General features: G+C 44.2%; 3 protein-coding genes and 1 pseudogene across 4 annotated transcripts; 1 reads left to right on the forward strand and 3 right to left on the reverse strand.

The window, feature by feature from the left end:
* Positions 1-1281: 1281 nt before the first annotated feature.
* Positions 1282-6391, reverse strand: LOC112879568 (annotated as a pseudogene).
* Positions 6392-13276: 6885 nt separating this feature from the next.
* On the reverse strand, positions 13277-16472 carry LOC112880830. The gene is made up of 3 exons (XM_025945576.1): positions 16068-16472; positions 14155-14624; positions 13277-13294 (listed from the first exon to the last, which is right to left on the reverse strand). The coding sequence occupies exons 1-3, from the start codon at positions 16102-16104 to the stop codon at positions 13277-13279; spliced, it is 525 nt and encodes a 174-aa protein (XP_025801361.1). The 5' UTR covers positions 16105-16472.
* Positions 16473-18293: 1821 nt separating this feature from the next.
* LOC112880067 (G-type lectin S-receptor-like serine/threonine-protein kinase RKS1) lies at positions 18294-21028 on the forward strand. Of its 2 annotated transcripts, none has more exons than XM_025944537.1 (8): positions 18294-18434; positions 18559-19019; positions 19174-19246; positions 19321-19418; positions 19578-19788; positions 19879-20119; positions 20218-20383; positions 20535-21028. In XM_025944537.1, the coding sequence occupies exons 2-8, from the start codon at positions 18564-18566 to the stop codon at positions 20748-20750; spliced, it is 1461 nt and encodes a 486-aa protein (XP_025800322.1). In that variant the 5' UTR covers positions 18294-18434; positions 18559-18563; the 3' UTR covers positions 20751-21028. The 2 variants fall into 2 exon arrangements, with proteins under 2 accessions (XP_025800322.1, XP_025800323.1); XM_025944538.1 differs by having other exon boundaries at positions 20525-20745.
* Positions 21029-21214: 186 nt separating this feature from the next.
* On the reverse strand, positions 21215-25898 carry LOC112880069 (ras-related protein RABA2a-like). Its single transcript, XM_025944540.1, has 2 exons — positions 25501-25898; positions 21215-22566 (listed from the first exon to the last, which is right to left on the reverse strand). Exons 1-2 carry the CDS (start codon positions 25681-25683, stop codon positions 22078-22080), a joined length of 672 nt encoding a protein of 223 aa, XP_025800325.1. The 5' UTR covers positions 25684-25898; the 3' UTR covers positions 21215-22077.
* Positions 25899-26120: the final 222 nt, after the last annotated feature.

Consider the following 26120-nt stretch of genomic DNA (forward strand, 5'->3'; position numbering starts at 1 on the left):
CGAAACCTCGTCGTCCCCGCCGGCCACGCTGATCCCAGGCCAGCTCCTGCGGCCCCGCGACGGTCGCAAGAATTTTGGACGGTCCCGCGGTGTCGGCACGCGCGCGAGCCTATCGCCGCCCAGGACCGGGTGGTTGGCGAACGATCGCAGCTCACGGTAGACACCGAGATCCATCACCCCTCCCTCACCCAACACGGGCCAGCCAGCCAGAACAAGGCCAGGCCGCCGCACCCGGCGTGCACACAGCGCGCGCAACGCAGGCCGCAGCTGAAGCCTGGAGCTGCCGCCGTGCAGGCTTCTCATTCCCCAGCGCCCACGCCTCCATGGTCCTGGGGAGCCTGGGAGAGGCCCCGTTCCGGTGCGGGGCGCCTCTCACGGGCTCGCGCCGTACGTGGGTGAGGTTACTGGTGCCCGTGTCCCGGTCCCGGCGCAACTGTTCGCGTCGTCCTCCTGCCCTGCGAGCCCGCTTGCCGTGTGCCGCGAGTCTGCCACCACCGCGCGCTCATCACGGGGCAGAGCTCGCGATCGGAACCATCCGGGCCGGCAGCCGGCTAGTGAGACACCGTGGTCAGGCAGCTGCAGCGCCGTCCTGCTAAAGCGCCGCTGCTTTTCACGTGTGGTGCGTGACGCCCCCGCGTTTCCCTTGCTCCCTGCCGTTTGCTGTCGATTGGGCGGTGGCCGGCAGACCCGGTGGTCCCTGGGCTAGCTTTAAACTTGATCCGCAGCTCGAAGCTATGCCATTTGACTGACGCGACCACTGCTGCATAGCATAGCTTCTCCTTTCGGCGGCCGAGAAAAGAAGAAACCAAAAGCGAGCCGGCTACTCGTAGCTCAGCGGTCGCTGTTCGTGAACTGTGGCCGGCTTCTGTCGGGGAGTACTCGGAGGTCGGCGTTGTTCGATCAGGAATCGATCACCCGCACGAGAACGGAGCCCGTGTCACGCACAACGCACAAAACTTGCTATTGCTGGGCTCCGCCATCGACCATGTGACTGCAGATGGAACTTCACGATGCATACTGCAGGCTTCCAATTCATATGGGGAGGGATTGAGGTAGAATAGTTCGTTTTCTCCTTTAGTCCATACGTATTGGAAGTAAAGATGGGCGTGGCTGCTCCATGGAGCGACCAATGAGCTATCCATCGATCCATTTAAGGATGGAAGGAGCACCGCTCTAACCATTTCTTCCTAAACCACCTGCGTGGGTGCTCCAATGGTTCTCGTGGATCGAACCATTTATTAATCATATTATGGCAGTTAACGTGCGGATGGAACTTCACGATTTACTCATATTACGGCAGCAGGAAGATATTACATTAACAACGACTATTATGTAGTTTAGAAATTCTATATGCTACTGACTGCTGTTCCTGCACACATGTTTTAGCTAGCTAAACAATCTGAAGAGACTACCATGCATCAAAGTTAAAGTCCATTCCTAATTCTTGGAAAACCATCCGAATAACAATGCTACTGAAGTCAGCAAACTTCCCATTTGACCCTATTGTTGCTGGTTGATGATCTTCAAGGCTGCTAGCACCCTGCGCAACAACAATAATCAGCTTCAGCTTCACTTCATGCTCCTGAAAGATGTCGCTAGTGATGGCGGGAGAGGGAGCACAAGATACTGCATAAACAGATAGGACATCAGAAAAGCAATGTTTAAACATTAACAAGGATAATGGAAAGTAAATATCTTTGGCTATGCAGGCACACATTACCCTGTCAATTGGCCAGAGACAATGCTCTGATAAATTGACATTACCCTGTCAATTGACACACATTACACAACAGCCTTCATATGGATGTTTCCAATCTCAGCCCAAATGCTAAGACACCAACTAATGTCCCTTGTCTTTGAACTCACGCTCTCACAGAAACCAAAACATATTACTTTCATCACAGAAGTAAGTGACATAGCTTTGAGTAGAACACTGTAAATGTAGCATATTCAGACTCACCTTTTTAAGCAAAAGATGCACATGGAACAGAATCAAGGATGAAGCATCATGCCTTTGAGTTTATTTTAAATCTTTGAAAAAAATAGTTAAACAAAGAGCTTCTCCAATTTATTTGGAAGTCCACATGGACACCCTGAGGTATTTGACCAACAATCTCCTTCATTTTCAGAGATCCCACCCAAAAAAGAACCGATAAAACTTTGGCATTAGCTTATATTTAACAGTAACCATTCATTTTCAGGGAAGCATCAAAAGTAACTGAAGCATTGTGACATCCAAAATAGAACTATTGAAGACCGCTCTTCAGTAGGATAGAGAAGTGATATCATTCCAAGTATAGTACTGGATATATGGTACTAGACACAACAAACAAGTGGCGATTTGAATGTTCAGAGATGCAGCATGTTCAGTTTCCTATAACCCCATAGATGATCTCAAAATATTTCACAAATTATTACCTTAAGCATGTCATTCTTTGTGAATCAGGTAGCTCGACGAAATTCTCAATCCCTTCCATGCAAAACTTTGATGAACCTATCAAAGTTGGATTGAAGTCGAATCCGAAAAATATTTTTCTATTCCAAATTATACAAAATTGAGAACTGGAAAGAGAGTGTACCAAGGCTGGCATCCAATCTTGCAAGCATATCAGTGCTTCCATAGTGGTAGCCCGTGAAGCGAGATCATCCGGGTTAACTCTTTCCTAGACACTTCTTGACTGATCGATCAGTTATCCAAAGAAACTCCTTCAGGAGACATGACAGTTGATCTAAGCTGACGGGCCATATTTATTATATTTTTCCTAACCTTGCATCTCTTCGAATGAGTGAACTTGTTCAACTTCCGGAGCCTTGGTATTGAGGTCTACCCCTTCAAGTACTGGTTGGCTGAGGAGTTCTCTTCCACTTTCTACCACTACTTGACTTTGCTTTTCCAACTCCATGTGGCACCTCCATTATCTGCACAAACATGAAACATTATCAAAAGAAATCAAGCATACTAACAGTTTGGCATGGATTAAGAGGTGTTATAAGGCAGCATGCTAAATAAAAAACTATTCAGTGATGCGCACCCATTGTTCTGTCTATCTACTTTCTACTTATGTCTAAATGTCCTATAGAAAATGAGCAATATAAAAAATGCTACGAATACAAAGCAAAGAGCAGATTATGTCTAAACCCCAATTGCATCTTGTAACTAAAACAACCCCAATTACTCATGCAATTATTCCTCCTAGCATAAAGGCTCACACTTGCTCTGCATTCTGCAGTTCCCATCCATCGTCCTGGGCTCGTGAGACATGGACACCCCAGCCTCGCTATTAGCTCGACTGCTCATGCTGGAAAATTCATTAGGAAATTGACTATACGCTGCAGGCCGGAAATTAAATGGTTGTTGGTGAACTAACGAACCAGCACATGCTACAGTGGTCATGATCGATCAATTCAGCAATTACCGTTGGGGATGGGCGAGAAGGGGATGGCCTCCCAGGCCTGGGACCAGCCGGGGTCGAAGTGGCACTCGTAGTTGGGCACGTCGGGGATCAGCTTCGGCAGCTCGGTGCAGCTGCCCCTGCCGCAGTTGGCCGCGTCGCAGATCGAGACGGCGGCCGCGTCGCAGCTCCATTCCTTTTCCGTATGGAGCTGCTCCAGCTGTTGCTCGGCAGCGGCGGGCAACAGGTGCGGATGCGTCTGCAGGATCTGCGAGAGGAACTGCGGATGCGTGTGCACCGGAAGGGAGTCGCGAGCGGTGGGTCGACCCACTCGACCTTAAGGTTGCAGTGAATCCGATCCGATTATCCAGGCTGAGTTCATGGTTCCCAAAAGGAGCCCATTAGGGTCATTTTCGTGGGCCGGTTCGGCGAACCGACAGGCCGACACGCACCACCCCCATCAGGAATTGGAAGGCGATGATGAGTTTGTCTAAACAAAGCCTCAAGGGGTGGTGCTCCTATCGCCGGCGTATATCGGGCCCTCCCGGGCATAGCCTGGCCGCCGTGGGAACGGCACCCTAGCCTTCCGGGGGCTCAGCATCCGCGTGACCTCCAGCATCTCCGGCCGGCGCTCCGGCTTCTCCAGGATGCACAGCACTACAGCAGCGCCACCCGAACGCACCTCCTCATCTCCCTCTGCTGTGACAGCGTTCTCCTCCTCGCTGGGAATGAGAGGCACTTCGGCAGAGCCCTGCTGCAGAAAGAGATGCCGTGCAGCGATGGAGGCAAGAAACCCTTGAGCCTCTGCACCAGCTTGGCGCCGTACGGTGTCCTATTGAAGGCCTGGGGAACAAGATAACACACGTGCTGTGTTTAACTTCACAAAAATTTTCTTCATGTCAGCAATTCGGAAACTTGTTTCAAGAGTGATATGTAATAAAAAAAGTTTAATTACCCAGGTTAGTAGATCCCGGTAATTAGTTTCCTGAATCGACCGAGTCCATCTTTTCCCACTGATAATTTCAAGTACCATGACCCCGAAGCTATGCACGTCGGTGTCGGTCTTTACTCTTTACTGAGAATGTACCTTTTGTCATATACTCTGGGGCGATAAATCCACTGAAAGGTAACAAAGGTTATATCAATGTCTTGAAATTGTAAGATTCAGTTGAAAAAAGAAAATAATTTCTGTATTAATTGTTAGTTTGTTGCATCTAGAATGTAATCATTTTTTTTTTGCAATCCTGAATTGAGATATGTTCTTCAAGATGAAAATAAATAAAATTCATGATGTTATAATGGAGAAATGATGGGTCGTGCACTGAGCCCACAACACATGCCGCAGTATCCTGGATCATGCCTGGAGATAAAACTTTGGCCAAGTCAAAATTAGGTATTTTTGGATTCATATCAGAGTCCAAGAGAATGTTGCTTGGCTTCAAATCTCTATGGATAATGCGCAGCCTGGAGTGATGGTGCAGATAAACCGCACCCTGTGCCACCCCTTCGATTATGCGAAAGCGTGAAGGCCAGTCAACTATGAAGCCTCCTCTCATGCGTACTGTTCGCTAGAAAAGATGGCAACCGTCAGTTGAAGAAAGCAGCAAGCAAGTAGTTAGGTGATCAAAATCAAAGAAAAAGAAGAAGTTTATGAATATAAATAAAGAATGTATTAGTAGTCAGAATAACTTGCCAAAGATGACGTCCCCAAGGCTTCCATTTTGCATGTATTAATATACCGAAACCCTCTCGCTTCTTTCAGCGCAAAATCCCTTGAGTTTCACTATGTTATTGTGCTGAAGCTTGGGGAGAATTTTAACCTCGTTTTTAAATAGCTCATATGGACTCAATACTTGGTGGTACCTGTTTCCCCTCACTAGAAATAATTGAAAGCTTTTTTGTGGTGACATCATTGCCATGTAATTGACCCTAAAATGTAAAAACATGGACACACATGCTTCATTGCTTATATATATCTCGCTCGTGCTAACTCTACAAAAGCATAAACAATCACAAAACAAATTGGTACCTTGTATAAAGTAGCTAAGGGGCCTTGTTCAGTTTGGTTTTCAAATGAGAAGCTATTTGTGGCATTCATTAACTGAGAAAAACTGAAGTTCTGAACCCTGCAGCAAAAAGAGTTGAAACATCAAAATATTTAGGGGGGGGGGGGGGGGGGGAGAGAGAGAGAGAGAGAGAGAGAGAGAGAGAGAGAGAGACCTATCATCGTCTTGAGGATCTGAGTGATTTGCAACAGACCTTTGAAGACCCTCTCCGGCCTCCTGAAAATTGCGAAACAACATAAAGCAAAATTATCTCCAGATTATATATAAATATAAATAAATATACATATCTAGTACTAGTTGCATACCCCGCCGGCGGTCGGGGCACGAGCGGCGGCGCTGTCGATAACTTGCACGAGCAGGCGCGTGCTGTCGAGGTGGCTGATGATGGGGAACAGCTGCAGGAAGAAGGCGATTCTGCTCTGCAGGTCGCGCAGGCTGGTCGCCCGCGACCCGCCGGCGCAGAGCCCGCGCACGTAGCCGCCGCGCCGGCACGACTCGACGACCGCGCACGCCCGCCGGAGCGTCTCGTGCAGCTCCACGAGACCACGAGCGGCGCGCTCGTCTCCGACCGCCGCATGATGCCCATCCCGGGATGCTCCTCCAGGCTCCGCAGCAGGCCGCCGATCCGCTCCACCTGCTCCGCCAGCTCCCGGCAGGTCTTCTTGTTCCGCCTGGTCGTCTGCGCCGCGCGCACGATCGTCGTGATCAGCACGAAGGCGTCCACGCCGGCGAGCTGCGCGATGGAGGAAGCGTTCTGCAGGCCGCTCCACATCGCCGGTGATCTGCGTTGGTGTTATGACCGATGTGTTAGTTGGTCTTGTGTCTCCGTGTTCACGCACAAGGATTGCTGTGACTTCAGCTAGCAAGGATCGAGAGTAGTAATTGGTGTATGTTCTCTTGACAATTCTTCAGTTGGTCTAGTAAACTTCTTGCATCATTCCACAAGCACATTGTGATGGTTGACAGGAATGAGTTCTTTAATTAAACGGTTGTTAATTCTAAGGGTGTCGCTGTCTGATCAAGTCCGCAGGTTTTCATTGAGCGCAGCGGCGACTGACCGAACTGTGGGAGCACACTCCAACTGGTTTTGACATGACATATAACTGAAGCCAGAGTCGAGGATGCTTCAACACGAGACAACGACAACCTTGAATGGTCAAACAAGGATACATGGCCAACTAGGAGGAACGTTTAATCGATCATTACAAACAGATAAGAACATTGTAATGCCAAAGAATGCACAGCATGTCGATGGGGTTGGCCCCTGTGACACAAAGAATTTGCAAATCATCGGTTGGGTTAAGTTCAAAGTATAAATTGACAGAATGATTGAAAATTTCTTTTTCTTATGAAGAACGAAGAACACTACATTTGTTAGTACATATATATGTCAGCGGTAAAAAGGAAATAGTAATATTGGTTGTCGATTAAATGGAAATGACTTCCATCACCCAAGAATGACAAAGAATTACATATCACAATGATAATGGTATCAAACCCACCAGTTTGGACCAAACAATGAAGAAAAGTGCGTGGTTCACGGTTGCATTTCCTCCTTAAGATAAGTAATACTACTTTTACACTAGAAAGTAACTAACAGTAATGATAGACAATAGAGCTCTGGTGTACGCAATATGATCCGATTAGGGAGATAACATTGTTATCACTATTTTGCATGATGATTATTGTAGTTGGAGTTAACTGTGATGTAACATGGAGTTGGGGGAACGGTTGACAGCACAAGATTGGATGGCCTAGAGAAGAGGACTTGAATCTAAGCTACTGAAACATTTAGCAACACGCTCATGCATATAAAACCTTTTCAACAAAAAATGCCATTTGTATGAGAAACGGTGTAATTTGCTCCTATGAAATCTCGAGTGGCCCAATAATAGTGCTGATTATTAAGCCAACGATCATATAGAGCAATAATACTATAAATTTTGTATAAGGACATGCATCATACTAATTAACAAGTTTTCCCAGGGTATCAAAGCCAGTTCATGCATGCATGCCTGACAAAAACCATGGAAACGCTAATTTTTGCAGCATGATGACACCCTTGGTCGTCTTTCTCATTAATTCGAGCCCTGCCCAGCATAAGTTTATACAACACATCAGTCACATTATAAAATGCCTTTTATCTTGGAGAATTCCCATATGTGCGGTGGATAAGTTACAGAATTCTCAGAGCTACTAGATGTCATCTGGGGAGATACTAGAGATTCTAGCATTCTGCATTCATGCTAGGGAAAAGAGTTGGAATATAGGGTCAGGAGCCATCAGGAATCGAGTTGCCGCTAAAGAAGCTTTTCCCTCCATCATAGCAAGGGCATTCCCCTCAAGTTAAGGGCAAGGAAACTGTCCACTATTTATCGAGATATTTACCTCATCGATTAAAGTGTACCTTATCTCAAAGATGAATTCCTCACAAGGTCTCAAAAGTGGTGACAAAATCGGTTGAAGTAGCCACAAAGCTTCGGATATCATCCTGAGTGTGCACCATGGTTATTCAAACAAATAAAAAACACAGGTTGATCTGCCATAATGTATTTACCCATCTTGAAGAACGAAGGTGCCTGATAAGGCCCATCTTGTAACTCCTCGATATGTCTCGTACCAAGCAGTGTCCCACATTTGAGCTTTTATAATCTTATTCTACACCTAAATCAGAAAAATCAATATTTTGTTACTTCCATAGCAGTGAAAGAAAGGAGTATTACTGTTTTAATAATACAAAGTTTCTTCATTAGGTATGTGCAACATGCATCCCAAAATATAGTGAAATAAGGATGAGACGCGGCTAATTTATAGCCGATCTATAAACCAATTTACAGTCGGCCATATTATGCATCGGCAACACACACCTGTGTGCATGCATGTGAGAGGATAAGGAGAGAAGGAAAAAAAGGAGGAATGACATAAGCGCATGCGTTCACATGTTAGGGGAGTAAAAGAATGGATAACCGTGCACATTCACATATAAAAATCCGTAGTTTCAAAATCGAGCATTGAAATCAAAATCCGATTACATCATTATTTTTGTTTCAATAAGAGCTTCAAAACAAGATCTCTCCCAACTATATTTCAATGATATATTTTTTACGAGAGAAAATACTTTTTAGCGTACTCTATTTTGCTTATGATTTTGCAATAGTTGCTTATGACTTTACAAAATGTTGCTTCACAGGTCTGAGTTCAGTTAAGTGCATATTGGTGTTGATATTACGAAGATAGATTTCTTGGTGTGATTAGTGGATGAGGGTAAACAACTTTGTTGGGGTAGGTGAATGTTTATTGCATCATCAATAATATGCAACTTTAGCAGACCAACTAATTTATTTTGGTATTTTTCCATTATACAAAAAGCAATTTATATGTCTTTGAAAAATATTATCGAAACATATACAAGTGGGGTCTTATTTTGAAGATCTCTTCGAAAAAGATACAGTTATACAATCAAAATTTGAATTTGATGGCGTTTTGAAATTGCTTGCATGTGCCACGCCAGTTGAACAGCAGTCGTCGAATGCATGGAAAATGAAAGGATTATGTGGTCTAGTTTGCTATAGTTGATGGATTACGTAAGCATACTGTACGCAGCCGGACTAATGGACAATGTGGGCACGTCCGGACAAAATTAGGGCTGGTTGTAGGGAAGTCATTATCTTTATTTTAACAAATAAACTTGAAAAAAAAACTTTCTTCAGATCATTTATTTTTTCCTGATACATACTACTTAGAGCGTACATGACTGGGCCAGAAAATTCAGGCCAGTCCATCTGGATTGGGCTGGGGTTTTGTTCGCCGAAGAGACCAAAGAAAGTGTCAAATATTGGGATGCGGTGGCATGATGCATGGTCAGAGAGGATCATAGAGCGGCAGCAGCGTGGCGGCGGCTGCTCTACGAGCTACAAATAAATACAATGAGTAATGCGAGCTAGGCTGCTCGTCACAAAGCCAACGTACAGTATGCCCCATAGCAAGCATCTACAATATGTCTCTCATGTTTCACGTCGCCGGTATAGGGTAACATTGCCAGGCTTGATAGGTATCAGGAAAGTTATGTGCTGTGATACAGATCAGATGCTCAGGTCGCCCAAACGAGTTATTAACATTGCCTCTACTGAGATACGCTAGAGTATCCTAGCACGCATAGAGTCAAATGGTAAGAGCCGGTGGAGGGGAGGGCACAGTTTGGTTGATATAAATTGGCAAAAGTATTTACCAGTGATAGATACTTAGGATCTACTAATCGTTTATTAGCCCGGTAATTATCCAATAAAGTAGCATTGATTACTAGTCTAGATAGAAACAGAGAGGGAGAGAGGGAAACAATGCCGTACCCCCAGTGGACGATCCGGCTTCGAGGTTGTTGGCCATGACGTCGAGTAGGAAGCCGAACGGAGTCGCGGACGAGGGTGAGCGGGCGGCGGTGTAGTCGAACGGTGCCGGCGGTGATGATGCAGAGGAGCCGGCGTGGGTGCAGAGGCGGCGGCAGCGGTGGAGCTTCCCGTCGCTTCAGCGCCCACCCTTCGGGATCGAATCAATTAGGGTTTTAGATGGGGATTAGGCACGGCGACGAACTTCGTGTATCGTGCCCCGGCCCCCACCTCTCTATTTATTTTGGCGCTGCGCGACGGGGGCCCACCCGCCATTGGGTTGGCGGTGCGCCCCCGATCGGGGCGCGTAACAGACTCCGGATCGGTCGTTAGACCGATCCGGAGTTTGAGATCAAACTAACATTCTCCCCTTTGATCTCAACTTACTCACTCACTTCTTACGTCCGATTTCATTCAGATCAGTGCATCGAGCATGCCTCGTCTCGACAGTTATTACCGCTGGATTAACAGCCACAACACACTTTTCTGTTTGAAATAGAACCGTACTTTTGGGCCCTTACTGTCCAGGAATCATAGGCTTTCCCGTAAACCCATGCCGGCTAAGTGTTCTCTGAACACATTGGGCGGTAAGCCTTTTGTGAGCGGATCCGCTAACATTTTCTTTGTGCTCAGATACTCAAGACTGATTATATGATCCTGGATTTGCTCTTTAACAACATAAAACTTTATGTCGATGTGTTTGGCAGCTCCACTCGACTTGTTGTTGTGAGCGTAAAATACTGCAGGCTCATTGTCGCAGTACATCTTTAGTGGTTTTTCTATGCTGTCAACCACTCTTAATCCGGGTATAAATTTCTTTAGCCATTTAACCTGCCCCGATGCCTCGTAACAAGCTATAAATTCTGCATACATCGTAGATGATGCAGTTACTGTCTGTTTGGAGCTTTTCCACGATATAGCTCCACCTGCGAGAGTAAACACATAGCCTGACGTGGATTTTCTATCATCCTTATCTCCCGCAAAGTCTGAGTCTGAATATCCCTCTATCACTAGGGATTCAGATCTCGTGTATGTTAGCATGAGATCTTTCGTTCCTTGCACATAACGCAAAGCTTTCTTAACCATTTTCCAGTGTTCTATCCCTGGATTGCTTTGGAATCTGCCAAGTATCCCGGTGACAAAAGCTAAGTCAGGGCGCGTACATACTTGAGCATACTGTAGGCTTCCGACAGCTGAAGCATATGGTACCGCTTTCATCTGATCGATTTCGTACTGATTTCTGGGACACTGAAATTTCCCATAACTATCGCCCTTGACTATAGGAGCAGGTGTTGGCTTTCTCGCGTGCATACCGTACTTCTTTAGTACCTTTTCTAGGTATGCTTTCTGCGATAATCCTAAAACCCCCTTATTTCTGTCTCGGTGAATCTCAATTCCTAAAACGAATGAGGCTTCACCTAAATCTTTCATATCAAACTTTGAGGACAAGAATTTCTTTATCTCTAATAGCAGATCAATATCGCTGCTAGCAAGCAGGATATCATCCACATATAAAATAAGGAAAACAAATTTTCCATTCTTAAATTTCGCATAAATGCAGTTATCCTCCTCATTTTCTTTGAAACCAAATTTTCTTACGGTTTCATCGAATTTTAAATACCACTGTCTGGAGGCTTGCTTTAATCCATAAATGGATTTCTTTAGACGACGTCCCATCTTTTCTTTTCCTTCCACGACAAAACCTTTCGGCTGTGCCATGTAAACGTTCTCATAAAGATCCCCGTTGAGGAACGCCGTCTTTACATCCATCTGATGTAATTCTAAATTATAATGTGCCACTAACGCCATTATAATCCTGAAGGAATCCTTGCATGAAACAGGAGAAAATGTTTCATTATAATCTATCCCTTCTCTTTGCGTGAAATCTTTCGCCACAAGTCGCGCTTTATATCTTTCTATATTCCCTTTGGAGTCACATTTTGTCTTGTAGACCCATTTGCAGCCTACTGTTTTGGCTTCTTTAGGAATTTCTTCTAGATCCCAAACATCGTTGGTACTCATCGATTTCATTTCGTCTTTCATGGCTTCCAACCACTCAGACGAATGAACGCTTCTCATGGCTTCTTCAAACGAAGTGGGGTCACCCTCCATCTGAATTTCCTCGCTATTATAGATTTGATAATCACTCGAAATAGCGGGCTTTCTTATTCTTTGAGATCTTCTCGGTGCCTCAGCTATCGGCACTTCTTCCACTTGGGGCTGCTGTTGCTCCCCCTGATGCGCGGCTATCGGTTCTATCGGATCCTGAAGGACAGGTTCCTCGTTCTGACTCGTCGCCGCAGCTGGAGAACTAACAGCAGGTGCTGGCACCGTAGGTGACGCAGCAACTGGTGAAAAACTAGCAACAGGTGCTGACACCGTAGGTGAAGCAGCAACAGGCAACACGAAAAATGGATCTTGGATCATCGGAGTAGGTACGAAAACCCGCTTCTCTTCAAGATCAATCTTCCGAGCTACCGTGCTCCCCCTCATCATCTGATCCTCCAAAAAGACAGCGTGTCTCGTTTCTACGAACTTTGTATATCCGTTAGGACAGTAGAAACGATAACCCTTCGACTTTTCTGGATAGCCAATAAAATGGCAACTTACCGTCTTAGGGTCTAACTTTCCGATATTTGGATTAAAAACTTTCGCCTCAGCTGGACAGCCCCACACATGTAAATAGTTTAGTGTAGGTTTTCTCCCTGTCCATAACTCGTACGGTGTTTTAGGCACCGACTTACTCGGTACGCGATTAAGAATATGAATAGCGGTTTTTAACGCCTCCATCCACAAATTAATCGGTAACGTGGAGTAGCTTAGCATACTTCTCACCATATCCATTAGGGTACGGTTTCGTCTTTCAGCGACTCCATTTTGCTGAGCCTCGCCCGGTGTAGAGTACTGGGCTACTATTCCATTTTCCTGTAGAAACCTTGCAAAAGGTCCAGGAACTTGGCCATACGGGGTGTGACGACCGTAGTACTCACCTCCACGATCAGATCTTACTATTTTTATTTTAAAATTTTGCTGATTCTCTACTTCAGCCTTAAAAATCTTAAATTTATCTAACGCTTCCGATCTTTCTTTAATTGGATAAATATATCCATAACGCGAATAGTCATCCGTAAACGTTATGAACGAATCATAACCGTCCACGGACTTTATGGGAAATGGACCATAGATATCTGTGTGCACTATCTCCAAAACCCCTGAACTGCGTTTAGCTCCTTTATTTATTTTCTTAACGTACTTTCCTTTAACGCAATCGATGCAATATTCTTCATTTGAAAAATCTAACGGATGGAGAATATTTTCTTTAATTAATCTCTCAATTCTCCCCCTCGAAATATGGCCTAAACGACAGTGCCATAATTTCGCTGAATTTTCGTTGTTGCATCGTTTGCGCTTATTACTTGCGTCGTTAGACGTGCGTTCAATACTCGTGGTATTGCTAACAGAATTTACAGTCTCATGCATAGGCAACATATAAAGTTTGTCTTGTCGGATGGCAAGACCAACACACTGACTTTCAAATAAAATCTCACATTGTTCTTTGCCAAAATGGCACTTATAACCATCATCTGCCAAACATGATACTGAAATTAAATTTCTAGACAAAGAGGGTACATAAAGAACATTATGTAACTGGAGTTTAAAGCCGTTCTCTAATTCTAACGTGAGTTGACAAACTGCTTCAACGTCGGCTCTAACTTCATTGGCGACTTTCAGCCATCTATCCCCTCTTTGTAGCATCGTCTTTGTACTTATACTCTGCAAAGAATTAGCAACATGAACAGTTGCACCTAAGTCAATCCACCAAGTAGATTTAGAATAACTTACGTACAGGGTCTCATCGATAAATGTGATAACATCCTCACCTTTCTTAATTAAATGCCGTAGAAAATCTGGGCAATCTTTCTTGTAGTGTCCCGTCTTGTGCCACCACATGCATTGATCCTTTTCAATATGTGGTTGATCTTTCTTCGCACCCTTGCCCGGGTGAGTCGAAGAAGAAGAAGAAGAAGAAGTGAAACCTCGTTTGAACTGAGGTTTCCCTTGTGGCCTCGTGTTTTTATCTGAAGAGTTGTTTCTTTTGTTGTGCCTAACATAGTTGAGCGTGTCACCATGCGAGGCTTTGAGCCTTTCCTCTTCTTGCACACACATCGCAATGAGCTTCTCTAAGTCCCATGTCTCTGGGCTGATGTTGTAGTTAACAACAAACGTCTCAAACTCTTTCGGCAGAGAAGCCAGAACCAAATGGACAACAAAAGCATGAGGAAGCTCCATGTCCATAGGTTTTAGCTTAGATGCCATATTGCTCATTTTCAGTATGTGCTCTCTCACACCACCGCCAGTGTACTTATCATTGACTAACCTCTGAATCAGAGTTTGTGCATACGCTTTTGAGGAGCCAACGAATTGACTCTCAACTTTCTTTAAGTACTCGACTGCGGTGGCGCAATCTGGGATTGCTCCCCTGATACTATCTATGATGGAGCTCTTGATCACCATCAAACACTTTCTGTTGGAAGAGATCCATTTTGCTTTCTCAAGATCAAATTTCATTTGAACACTTGCATGTTCTCTCTGACGAGCCTGCCAAGCGGCAGTCGTCTCTTCCGGGTCCCTCACCAGTTCCGCAGGACAAACGGGAAACGGTGAGGTGATGGCGAAATCGATATCTGACAATGCGAGAGCCACTTCTAGCTTCTGTGCCCACATCCCGTAGTTGGAACCATCCAACGGCGGTATAGCATTAATGAAGGTCATGGCATTAGATCCTGAAATTTAAATCAAGAAGGGTGAGAACTTCTTTTTATAAAATAATAATTGCATATCTCAATTTAACGTTGGTCAATATTAAGATATACAATTAACTAGCTGCATTAATTCTAAAACACCGTTGGGCAGAATTAGAGCAAATGCATGGAAAACTTACTTAAAAGATTATAATACTGCTATTATCAACGTTGGTCGGAAAATAACAATATTATAACTATAGAAAACTGAAAACTGACTTGAAAATTGTAATATTGCTATTATCAACGTTGGTCAGAAAATAACAATATTATAACTGAAGAAAAAATCTGAAAACTGACTCCTTTAATTATAATATCTCGTTGGGTCTAAAATAATTAAAGGATATAACTTAATTAAATTGGCAGCGGAAAAAAATAAATAGTTCTAACTTTCAGAAACATTCTTACTTCTTTCTCTCTATAGAAATTATCACGTTGGTGAAATTAAAATAGAGATTAAATCATGCATTAAGTGATTAAAAAACGTTTCTGAGAAAATAACGAAAAGTCTTGCTGTGCAACTGACCCAATACGCCAAAATTGGGCCCAAAACGGCCCATCGCGGCCCGGCCCTGCGCGGCCAACGCGCGCTCGCGGGCGCTTCCCCGCGCACCAGGCCGCAACCTGGGCCTGGGCCGGGAAAGCGGCTTCCCGCCTGGGCCGAAAGTGGCCCGCGCGCCCGTCCTCCCTCTGCAGCCGTCGGATCAAATCCGACGGCCGTCCGGCCGTCACGGCCTGATCAAAACCGTCGCGCGGCTCCTCTCCCCTCAAACCCTAGCTCATTTCTGCCTCCTCCCTCGCCCGCGCCTCCCCGGCCACTCCCCTTTCCTCTTCCTCGCGACGGCGACCGAGGCGACGGCGCCGCCGCGGGCCTCCTCGCCGGCGAGCGCGCTCGCCTGTGTGTGAGCGCGCCGCCATCGAGTGGGCCCTAGGTGGTCAGCTCGCCCGCGCGCTAGGCACGGTGAAGGACAGGAGCTCGAGAAGCTCGGGATGGTGCGGCTCGGGTTGAATCCCGGAGCTGCGGTGGAGGCGGCGGCTCTTGCCCGTGGAGTAGGAGCTCCCGGTGGCGAGGTAGGTACCCTCCTCCTTCTTTCTTGCTTGATTGGGGATAAGGCTAGGGTTAGGGTTAGCACGGGGTTAGGGTTTTGGGCTCGGGGTGCAAGGGATCTTTCACCCGAGGGGTTTGGATCTTGCTTTTGTTGTTTTGCTTTGCAATTTCTTTCGGGTTAAAGCTGTTCCCCTCCTTCTAAATGCTTTGATCGGTCCTTGCCCGAGACTAACAACGATTAGATAGGCTAAACTGATACCATTGATAGATACTTAGGATCTACTAATCGTTTATTAGCCCGGTAATTATCCAATAAAGTAGCATTGATTACTAGTCTAGATAGAAACAGAGAGGAAGAGAGGGAAACAATGCCGTACCCCCAGTGGACGATCCGGCTTCGAGGTTGTTGGCCATGACGTCGAGTAGGAAGCCGAACGGAGTCGTGGACGAGGGTGAGCGGGCGGCGGTGTAGTCGAACGGTGCCGGCGGTGATGATGCAGAGGAGCCGGCGTGGGTGCAGAGGCGGCGGCAGCGGTGGAGCTTCCCGTCGCTTCAGCGCCCACCCTTCGGGATCGAATCAATTAGGGTTTTAGGTGGGGATTAGGCACGGCGACGAACTTCGTGTATCGTGCCCCGGCCCCCACCTCTCTATTTATTTTGGCGCTGCGCGACGGGGGCCCACCCGCCATTGGGTTGGCGGTGCGCCCCCGATCGGGGCGCGTAACAGACTCCGGATCGGTCCTTAGACCGATCCGGAGTTTGAGATCAAACTAACAACCAGATTATTTGGTTGATACAAATGCAAATTAGTTTTCATTTTCAGTTTCAAAGCAGTAATTTATTTACTGAAATGAGACGGATCGAGCCAGTCTTGCTACAACCATTTTCTGAGTTTGAGACTAGAAAACGGAAAAGTATAATTTGAATTCTGAGGCTTAATTTGTCTTGCTAATCTTCTTGTCTGTATACATACATTTCATGTAATATATATAGTTTTTCAGCATCAAGTGGAGGCAGAGGCTGAAATGCTTTTTCCACAATGTGAAAAATATCTCAGGGAAATCTATCGTATTCCACAAAGAACTGTTCATAGCATGTGTCTGATTCATGATAATGGTTTTTATATTATGAGGTTCCTCTTTCAATTAGTCTTGACATGTTATCTAGTAGTGGCTTATCGGGTGTTAAGAATTATAGAGATAATTTTATAGATACATAACTATTACGTGCCTACAAGTATAGACTCTTTGTATGCAAAAAATATTTTGCAGTTATAAGAACTTAAATGCATGACCTACTATGAAACAATATATATAATGATGCTATATATTAGAGCATGCTATCTCATCCATGTACTGAAAGCTCTCTGGGTCCCGCGGGACTCTTGGAAGCAACAAAATGAAACATCCCATCATGATTGAGTTTACAACACAGAGTTTGCGGAAGTGCTGCAGCCATGGTGTGGTAGGAAGACGGCTTGTTAACCATGTTAGACAGATTGTCTCATTGGAAACAACAAAGCTCTCTAAACACCCTTGTTCCTTGCTCGTGAAGCAAGCAACACCCTGGTTACTTATAATATTGAATCCTCCAGAGTTTTTCCAATCATTGCTATCTGGTTACTTGCTTCCTTGAGTGATGACCCAGGGTAGTATTGCCTATAGTGGGCTCCTCGTTGGCAGCAACCGTATATTGGTGTTTTTGCAGTGATTATTATTGGACTGGACACTGCAAATCTTTAACAGTAATGTTTATGCTGCTGCCCATGCCTCCCATGTTGGTTCCTGGAAAGAGATTGAACAGGTGGCCGACACAGACACATCTATGTTTATAGGTAATAAATAGACACTTGATAAACATGTTACGATAACACTTCTTTTTTAAAATTAAAGTCGCCTCTCATGCTTATCATCTGGGACAACTTTTGGCGATATCTGTTTACATGTTACTCATTTTTTTTCTTTATTTCCAATGATTGTTAAAGTGTGGGTTCCTATATCAATAGCAACTGATACTTTTTTTGGTACGCTAAGGAACTATTGACAACTTAAGGGTCCGTCATTATGCAGTTTTGCTGTGTGTCCATCCATAAGCAAAGCACAAGCTCAGAGATATAGCACTAGCATTATTCGAAGGTGAGACAACTAAATAAGCTTGACAACATTGCCCATCAAAAAAAAAGTTTGACAACATTATATTGGAAGGTATGTAAGTACAGCATATTGGATTCAATGGAGCCTGGAATCTAAAAGAATACTCTCTTCAAAGCTAGACCCCTGTATTTTTGTGACCTTGCCTCCGTGCATTTGACATGTAGTCCACAAAGGGATAGACAGAAAGTGAACAGAGAAAATTTGAGGGTCAATCAAGCATAAACATATGGAAAGATGGCACACTCATGTGAATGCCAATAATGGGATCAATGCATTGAGAGGCTGACCCCCCAAAAAAAAAATAGCCCATGCCATTGGGTATGTACAAGCCATGCATACGCGCAAAAAAATGGTATGTACGTACAAGCCATGCCTCATCTTCTGGATGGTGGCTGACATACCAAGATCTGTCAGATAAGAAATATTGTTATGCATCACGTGCCAAAAAATGAAGTACACCAGGAAAGGCATACTCTTCATCACGCACCTTTTTATAGATCCCAAACTCACGATGGGACTGCATTGGCTAGAATTGGGGAGAGTCCTCTACTCATCATTTCTTCATCGGGAGGCATCTCTGAACAAATAAAGGTTTGTTCTTGTTTGCTCAATCGCAGATGCGTGTGTTTTCTTTCTGTTGTATGTATACAGTAATACAATTTACATGTAGTACCTTCTGAAGCATGCATCAGTAAGCTTTAATTCTTGGGAGCAGGCAAGATGGCGCTGTGGGAGTGCCTGGGGAAGGTTGCTAACATAGCCGGACCAGTCGGAGTGGACATGTTCAAATTGATCGGCATGATCGTGAAGGGTGTGGAGACGGTGCGCCGGAACCATGAGGAGTGCCAGCAGCTCTCTCACTTCGCGTCGGCCACCGACAACCTGCTGCACGAATTGGCAAACCTGAAGGTCATAGAGCACCCAAAGATGTGGAAGCCGATACAGGGGCTCAGGGGCACTCTCCTCCAAGCCTACATGCTCATCAAATCATGCCAGCATAGGAGCTACGCACACCACTTCTGCAAGGGTGGCAACCTTGCAGCCCAGTTACAGTCGGTGCAGAAAGAAATGGATTTCAACATCCGGTATCTCTCGGCGCTCTTAAATGCGATCACCTACAGCGAAATCACTACCGTCTCAGGTACCGCGGATGAAATCAGAAATGCTGTGCAGAAGGTAAGTCAAATACCTGTGCTGCAAACAAACCCCAACTTATGGATAGGTTGTAGGAATCAAAGAATTCTCCATGCAGTACTCCTCATTCTTGATGTTGATTTGTTTTTTGTAACATTATTATTACTGCATGACCCTAATTTTTACTTTTTATTAGGATGGGGGACGAGTATGCCCACACCATGGCGAGACAGCTTCTAGTCCCAGCATCAAGGGTCTCCCAAAAAGAGGTAGTAAGTTATTACAGACCAAAATGCTGCATGTACATTTTCTAACTCGCTGTATATATTCTCATGGTCAATAGGTCTTATAGAGTTTGCACTCTCCCAGCTGGCGGATGCTACAAATTACTTCTCACTTGAAAATAAGATTGGCTTCGGTTCTACTAGCACTGTTTACAAGGCACGTACAACTTTCCACATGCTATGGTTTTGGTCTCCTTTTGCACATAGTGCGCAAAAGGATACATATCTTTTGCTGTTGGTCATCTTTTGCGAAATAAACTTATTTTGTCCATAAAGTTGCATAATTATTGCTTGCGCATTTTGTTTATGCTTTCAGGGTGTACTACAAGATGGACTCGAGGTTGCTGTCAAAAGAGCATCATATGATGGGAAGATTCCATGCAGTTACTTTGAAAATGAAATTAAGTTAATACCAAAGCTTCAGCACACAAATATAGTTACGCTTCTTGGATACTGCACTCAAAAGTCGGAAAGGATCTTGGTCCTTGAATACATGCCGAACAGAAGCTTGGATTCCTTCATATACGGTTTGTTCTTGTTAGCTTCATGTCTGAATTTTGGGATCGGATTATAGTGTTAGTTTAAATTTTCTTATTTACATATTTTGAACTTTATAGGCAAGCGAGCGACCGAGTCGCCACTGGACTGGCCTAAACGCTGTGAAATAGTCCAAGGGATAGCTCAGGGAACTCTGTATCTGCACAAGCTATGCAGGCCACGAATAATTCATGGAGATTTGAAACCAGGCAATATACTACTGGATTCAGACCTGAGCCCTAAGATCTGTGACTTTGGAATATCCACAACACTAAAGCCAGGTGCAGATGAAGACTGCACAAGCATTGTAGCAGGTTCACGGTGAGACTGCGTTTAACAATTTGTGACCCTTCTTTTTTCACTTTGTCATAATATCTTCTTGGTAAAAATTCAGTAATTATTCTATCATCATCTTTCAGAGGGTTTATCGCGCCCGAATATAAGAGGGGAGGCTGCTTGTCCGTTAAGTCCGATGTGTACAGCTTTGGTGTTACCATGCTTCAGCTCATTAGCGGAAAGAAAGGTCCTCCACCTCCATTAGCACTGTCTGATGAGTCTCGTGATTACGGGCCTCTAAATAAGTGGGTATGTCTGTGAACCTCTTTGAGTACTAAATCCCTCCTATACATGGTTAATTAACTCCGTCTGATGAGGTTTATGGACAAGCTCACAACCTACGTGCGGCAGCATTCTTTAGTTGTCAGTTTCACTAATGGGCATTATTAGCTTTGTTCAGGCTTGGGACTTGTGGGCAGCACGAAGGCTGACGGAGTTCATCGATCCCTCACTGCATCGTGAGCCTCGGAAGGCCGAGATAATGAGGTGGGTTCAGATAGGACTTCTGTGTGTTCAACAGCATCCAGAAGACCGGCCAAGCATGTGGGACGTCGTTCTGATGCTGGGCTGTGAGAATGCCATCCTTAGAGAACCTGGCCTGCCAGCTTACTACTGAAACAGATAGCATTTCATGTGCTAGCTTTCGTCACCCAAGCCTATCTTCTGGCATCGCTGTATACGCGTGCGATCTCAGATAAAAAGCTTGTGGGCACACAAGTTCTGTTTGATTGCTCACAGGTAATTCAAGTGTGGATAAATGCAGCTGCTTGCCTGCTTGCTTGTAGTATTTTGAGTGTACTTGCTACGGAGCCATATTAGTTCCCTGAATGCATGTGCAGTGGTCAACTATACTATGCTAAACACGAAGCAATTAAGTACAATGCAATGATTAGTTTCAAGTTCCATCTCTTTCTCTAAAGATATACTATATATTTTGACAGGCTATAGGTGTAAAGTTTAATTTTTTGTATAAAGATATAGTACTAATTTCGAGTCGGCAAGTGCTCCATGTCAAGCGTATTCAAGTCAGCTCATGCATGCCTGACAAAAAACATGGCAACACTACATTTTAGACGTGTCTGGTCAATGACATTATATATATCCACATATCAATTCCTATTTGTCTGAGAATTCCCATACGCGTGCATGGTGGATAGGTTCAAATTAATAGGCAAAACCGCAAATACAAAACTAGATGTCCAATCGAGAGATACTATAAATTGTTCTAGCATTTTACATTTCACGCTAGGCGAAAGCAATAGAATGTAGGCTCGGGAGCCATCAGGAATCAAGTTGCCACATCAAGCATGCCACGTAGAAGCTTTCCCACCAGATTTGTCACGTAGAAGTATGCAAATGGTTCTTCAGATTTGAAAGCATGGGCGCTTACAGCTCTCATTTTTCTTCCTTTTCAACTTACAAAAGGTTTGGACAGCAAAGGCCGTTCCAACTTCCAATCGGGTCCATGAAGACCTCCATGAAGCCTTAGCAAACCAATATGAAACTCGGATTTTGATAAAAACCTATCAAAAATTTACATTAGCCCCTTCAAAACTAGGATAATCCATCCATATACAGATTGAATATCAGAAGAAGACAAATGATGGACAGGTGTATATGCAGTGAAGTTGATTTTTATTTAACGCAATAAAAGTTACAACTGCAAATTATATAAATACTACCCTGCTACTAGGTAAGAGCAGGGCGCTTTGCTGCGGTGATGCAGAGTTTTCTGCTCAGCAAGACAGCCACAGAGCGATACACCTTCCCTCCTACAGCAGCTTTTCATGTAACATGACTATATAGGTCAAGTAGTTAGTGTCACAAGTCTGCCGTTCTTAAAATCTACAGTTACTGTTCGTGCAAAGAGTAATATATTTCAACAAGTTTAAGAATCAAAACAGGACCTTAATTGTTATTTAGAAGATCCTGATGACCACCATCTAAGAAGAGCAGCACCTTGACGTAAGGGTGCTAGAATTTGTGGCTGACACTTGAATGGATTGTCCCTCTTTGATATTACCAGACCCTGATACAGACTGCTCAGATGAAAGAGGCTTCTTGCTGATTACTCTGTAGATCTCAGCTAGCACAGTTTGAAAAGCCTTCTCCACATTTGTTGCATCAAGCGCAGAGGTCTCTATGAAAAACAACCCTTCGCTCTCTGCAAAGCTTGCAGCATCCTCAACTGCAACAGAACGGAGGTGCCTAAGGTCGATCTTGTTGCCAATGAGCATGACAACGATGTTCGAGTCAGCATGGTCCCGGAGCTCCTTCAGCCACCGCTTCACATTCTCAAATGTCATTACTTTAGTGACATCATAGACTAGCAATGCCCCTACAGCTCCACGATAGTAAGCACTTGTAATTGCTCGATATCTCTCCTGCCCAGCAGTGTCCCATATTTGAGCTTTTATAGTCTTATTCTCCACCTGGATCAGAGAAATCAATATTTGTAACTTCTCTAGCAGTGGAAAAGGAAGTATGTGTATTAATAAAGGGCAAAGTTTATTCATAAGGTAAATGCAACGTATATTGCTGTATCACATAATATAGTGGCATAGTGATCAATTTATCTGAAAGACAAGATTAACGAGAAACTTTCTTCAGATGATTTGTTTATTCATGTTACTTACTCGGCTTCCATGGCTGGGATATAAATCCTGGCCCAATTCACATGAATGGGTGAGATATTTTGGCCCAGTTCACATGGAAGGGCCAAAAATTTAAATACTAGCTCCTGGCCCATCCATGTGGATCAGGCTGGGATTTGGTCCAGCCAAACAGTCCATAAATGTCATATTACGTCCCAGATTATCTTCCCATTCATAGCTGAAGATACTAATACCATGAACAAGAGTAAGCAGTTGCATTCATGTTACATACTTAAGCAGAATGCACAAAATTTACTAAAATGTGGGCTTATATTAACAGCATAGCTGAGCAGAAGTAATTTCATCATGTCAATCTACCAATGGGCATAGAGCTTTTATAGCGTTTCATACTGGAAAAGTTTCCTAGCACATTAATACATAGTAAACGTATTTCTCCATATTTCACTGATCTAATTACTAACTCAATCCATTTAAACATACAATGAGAACTTTCAAGTTCCAAGTCCAGTATCACCCATCATTTTTGTCTTCCTTGGCTATAACAATTCACATTCACAAACATAAAAAAGAACAGACCACTCGAGTTCTGGGATTGAGGAACCAGAAATTTACCTAGGATGCACAACAACCAAGATTATCATACGGAGCAGAGCATTACAATATCCTAACTAATATGAAATGAAAGAAAAAATGAATCCAATCACCAAGGAATACATGATAAACAATGGTCAATATACATACTCATGGTTCATGGGTGATCTCTCCACTAGTCTAACATACATGTTGTTTTTACAAGTTGATTGTTTTTTATGAATATTTGTCTAAGGACAACTTATGTCAGAAGGCTAAGGATGTTCTTCGCGAATGATCCCAAACCCCCAACAAGGGGTTCAACGGGCATGAGTCTAAAACAGGGAGTAATTCAGACCAGAAGTAAATGTCGGTCAGTGATCACTTCATTTAATTTATCATTCATTTTGCCTTTTCAGCTACCATGGCTTGAAGGAAACAGCTTCCAGTCACCTCTTTACAACCTTGCTATATGTGTGACTGGTCTGTCCAACCAGCATACAACCATCACATATATAGTCATAAGCTGCAGAAGTGAGGAGAGGCAGCAGCATCACTGGTGGCACACGTGAAGCGTTTTCCACCTCTTTAATGTCATTGAGATATCTCAAAAGTTTTAAACTTGTCTTGAGTGCCAGTTGTGAGGCTTGAGCTGGGACAACTACAAAACAAGTTATGAGGTCATCCCTGATTTTGGCTTGATGAACTGCTGTGTTCAATAGCCTTTCTGCTAACAATTTTCTTCAATTAGTACCATTGGATTGACCTCCCAATTCTTGGGTACATCCATTTTTTATATTACTGCACCCATGTATTAGGCTGGCTCCAATTACATGAAACCATAAGGTAACTTATGAGGCTTTTGACAATTATCTGCAGCAGGACATACCATTCTGTTTTAGTTATCTAAGGGGCATCAGATTTGCTAGTCGTTGAGCTCTTAGTTAAATGATTTATCGTGCTCATGAGTTATGCTGACTTTTGAACTAGGTTAGGTACTGAGGGAACTTGGGAAGAATTGTGCACAGTTTAAATAAGAAAGCCTGTCAAAGATAATAGAATACCATCAAGACCAGATGGGTAACCAAGCATATCATGTGAATCAATAAAAGATGGATGCTTACTCACCATTTTTAGTTGCAGCACAAGTAGATGATGTTCTAGTCAGCAAGAATAAGTCTAAATTGGGAACATGGTAGAAAACATTGGACAAACATGTTCTGATGTTCCTGAAATATCCATATAGACCTAGCCAGATTGGATGACAAATAACTTAAAACCAAGAGCTAGTAGACCCCAAAAATCTCAAGGTTTGACTTGTACCTAAGGACAGTAAAACTGGCACCCCTCCAAATTAACTGTCATCAAAACCAAATCAAACAACAATAGTTTGCCAAGACCACATGTACAAGTTAACAAGACTCTGTATATGCAACATATAAATTGTTGCACAAATGCCAAAAAACGTACTTTAGCTCTTTGAATCAACAAGCATCATACTTCTTTATGTCAAGATACAGTAATGCTCTTGGGGGATATAGAAGCAATGGAATGGTAGTGTATTCAATGAAGATGTTCCTAAATGCAAAATAACTCACATGAAGGACACTTTTAGGACACTGCCTCTTTCAAAGAGCAAGCAATGTGGCAACTTACACTGGACAACGAAATTACCAGCAGATGCTAATCTACTTATTTCGCACCCGTCTCGCATATCTGTATTGCTCTGGACCATTCATTTAGCAAACTGAAATGAAAACAAAAAAAATCCACATGCTGCCGCTAAACTCATTAGCCGTAGGGGGGGAAAAACTGGCACCCAATTAAATTTGTAGACTAATCTGTGGCCACCAGCACACCCCGCGCGCCCACGGCACACCCATTGCAGAAAAGTTCAGAAAGCACCACCATTTGATGCAGGGAATCGAACCAACTGTAGATGCAAAACGCGGCTTCTCCTAGCGGTTTCTGAAGCCAAGAAACCCAATCCAGGGAGTTGCAAGCCAAGAACCGCTCAAACAGAACACCCAAGCAAGGAACCAAATCTACCCCCTCAAAGTCAAAACAATACTAGCGAAGAATTCACGATTATATACTAGAGGTTGCTGTGCTCGAGCAAGGAACCGGAACAGAAAGAGAGACGGGGGAAGGGGGAGGGGTAAAATAGCAGAATCGGCGGACCTGGAGGGTGCGGGTGGCGAACTCAACGCCGATGGTGGACTTGGAGTCGAGAGCGAAGCTGTTCTTGGTGAAGCGGGAGAGCAGGTTGGACTTCCCCACGCCGGAGTCGCCGATGAGCACCACCTTGAAGAGGTAGTCGTACTCGTCGCCGCCCTGCTCCCACGAGGCCGGCCGCCGGGCCATGCCCTTCTCCTCTGCTCCGCCTCCTCCTCCTCCTCCTCCTTGCTTCTCTCGCCAGCCGCCGCCGCCTTCCTGCGCGCTTTCTGACTCGTTGGAGGAGTCCTCGCGCCGCGCGCCTCGCTGTCGCTTTGGGAGGCGTGCCGACGGGGGCACAGAACGAGGACTCTTGTTTGTTCGTTTCTTTGGGAAAAAGGGAGCGAGCAGAGGATTTTCAGAACTTCTCGGCAGTTTCGAAGAACATCATTTTGTTATTTTATTTTATTTTTTATAGTGGAGAAACTGGTATAATTCTTTAAAGAAAAACGAGATTATGCAAAACTGGGTTTACATTTCTTAAAAAAACACTTTTTAAGTGTGGACAGGCTGCTTGCTATCAGAACACAGAACTTTGAGATTACGAGTTACTGAAAGTGTGAAAACAGATCAGGATAGGTTCCAAC

This window comes from Panicum hallii, chromosome 2, assembly GCF_002211085.1.
Source record: "Panicum hallii strain FIL2 chromosome 2, PHallii_v3.1, whole genome shotgun sequence".
Taxonomy (NCBI): Eukaryota; Viridiplantae; Streptophyta; class Magnoliopsida; order Poales; family Poaceae; genus Panicum; species Panicum hallii.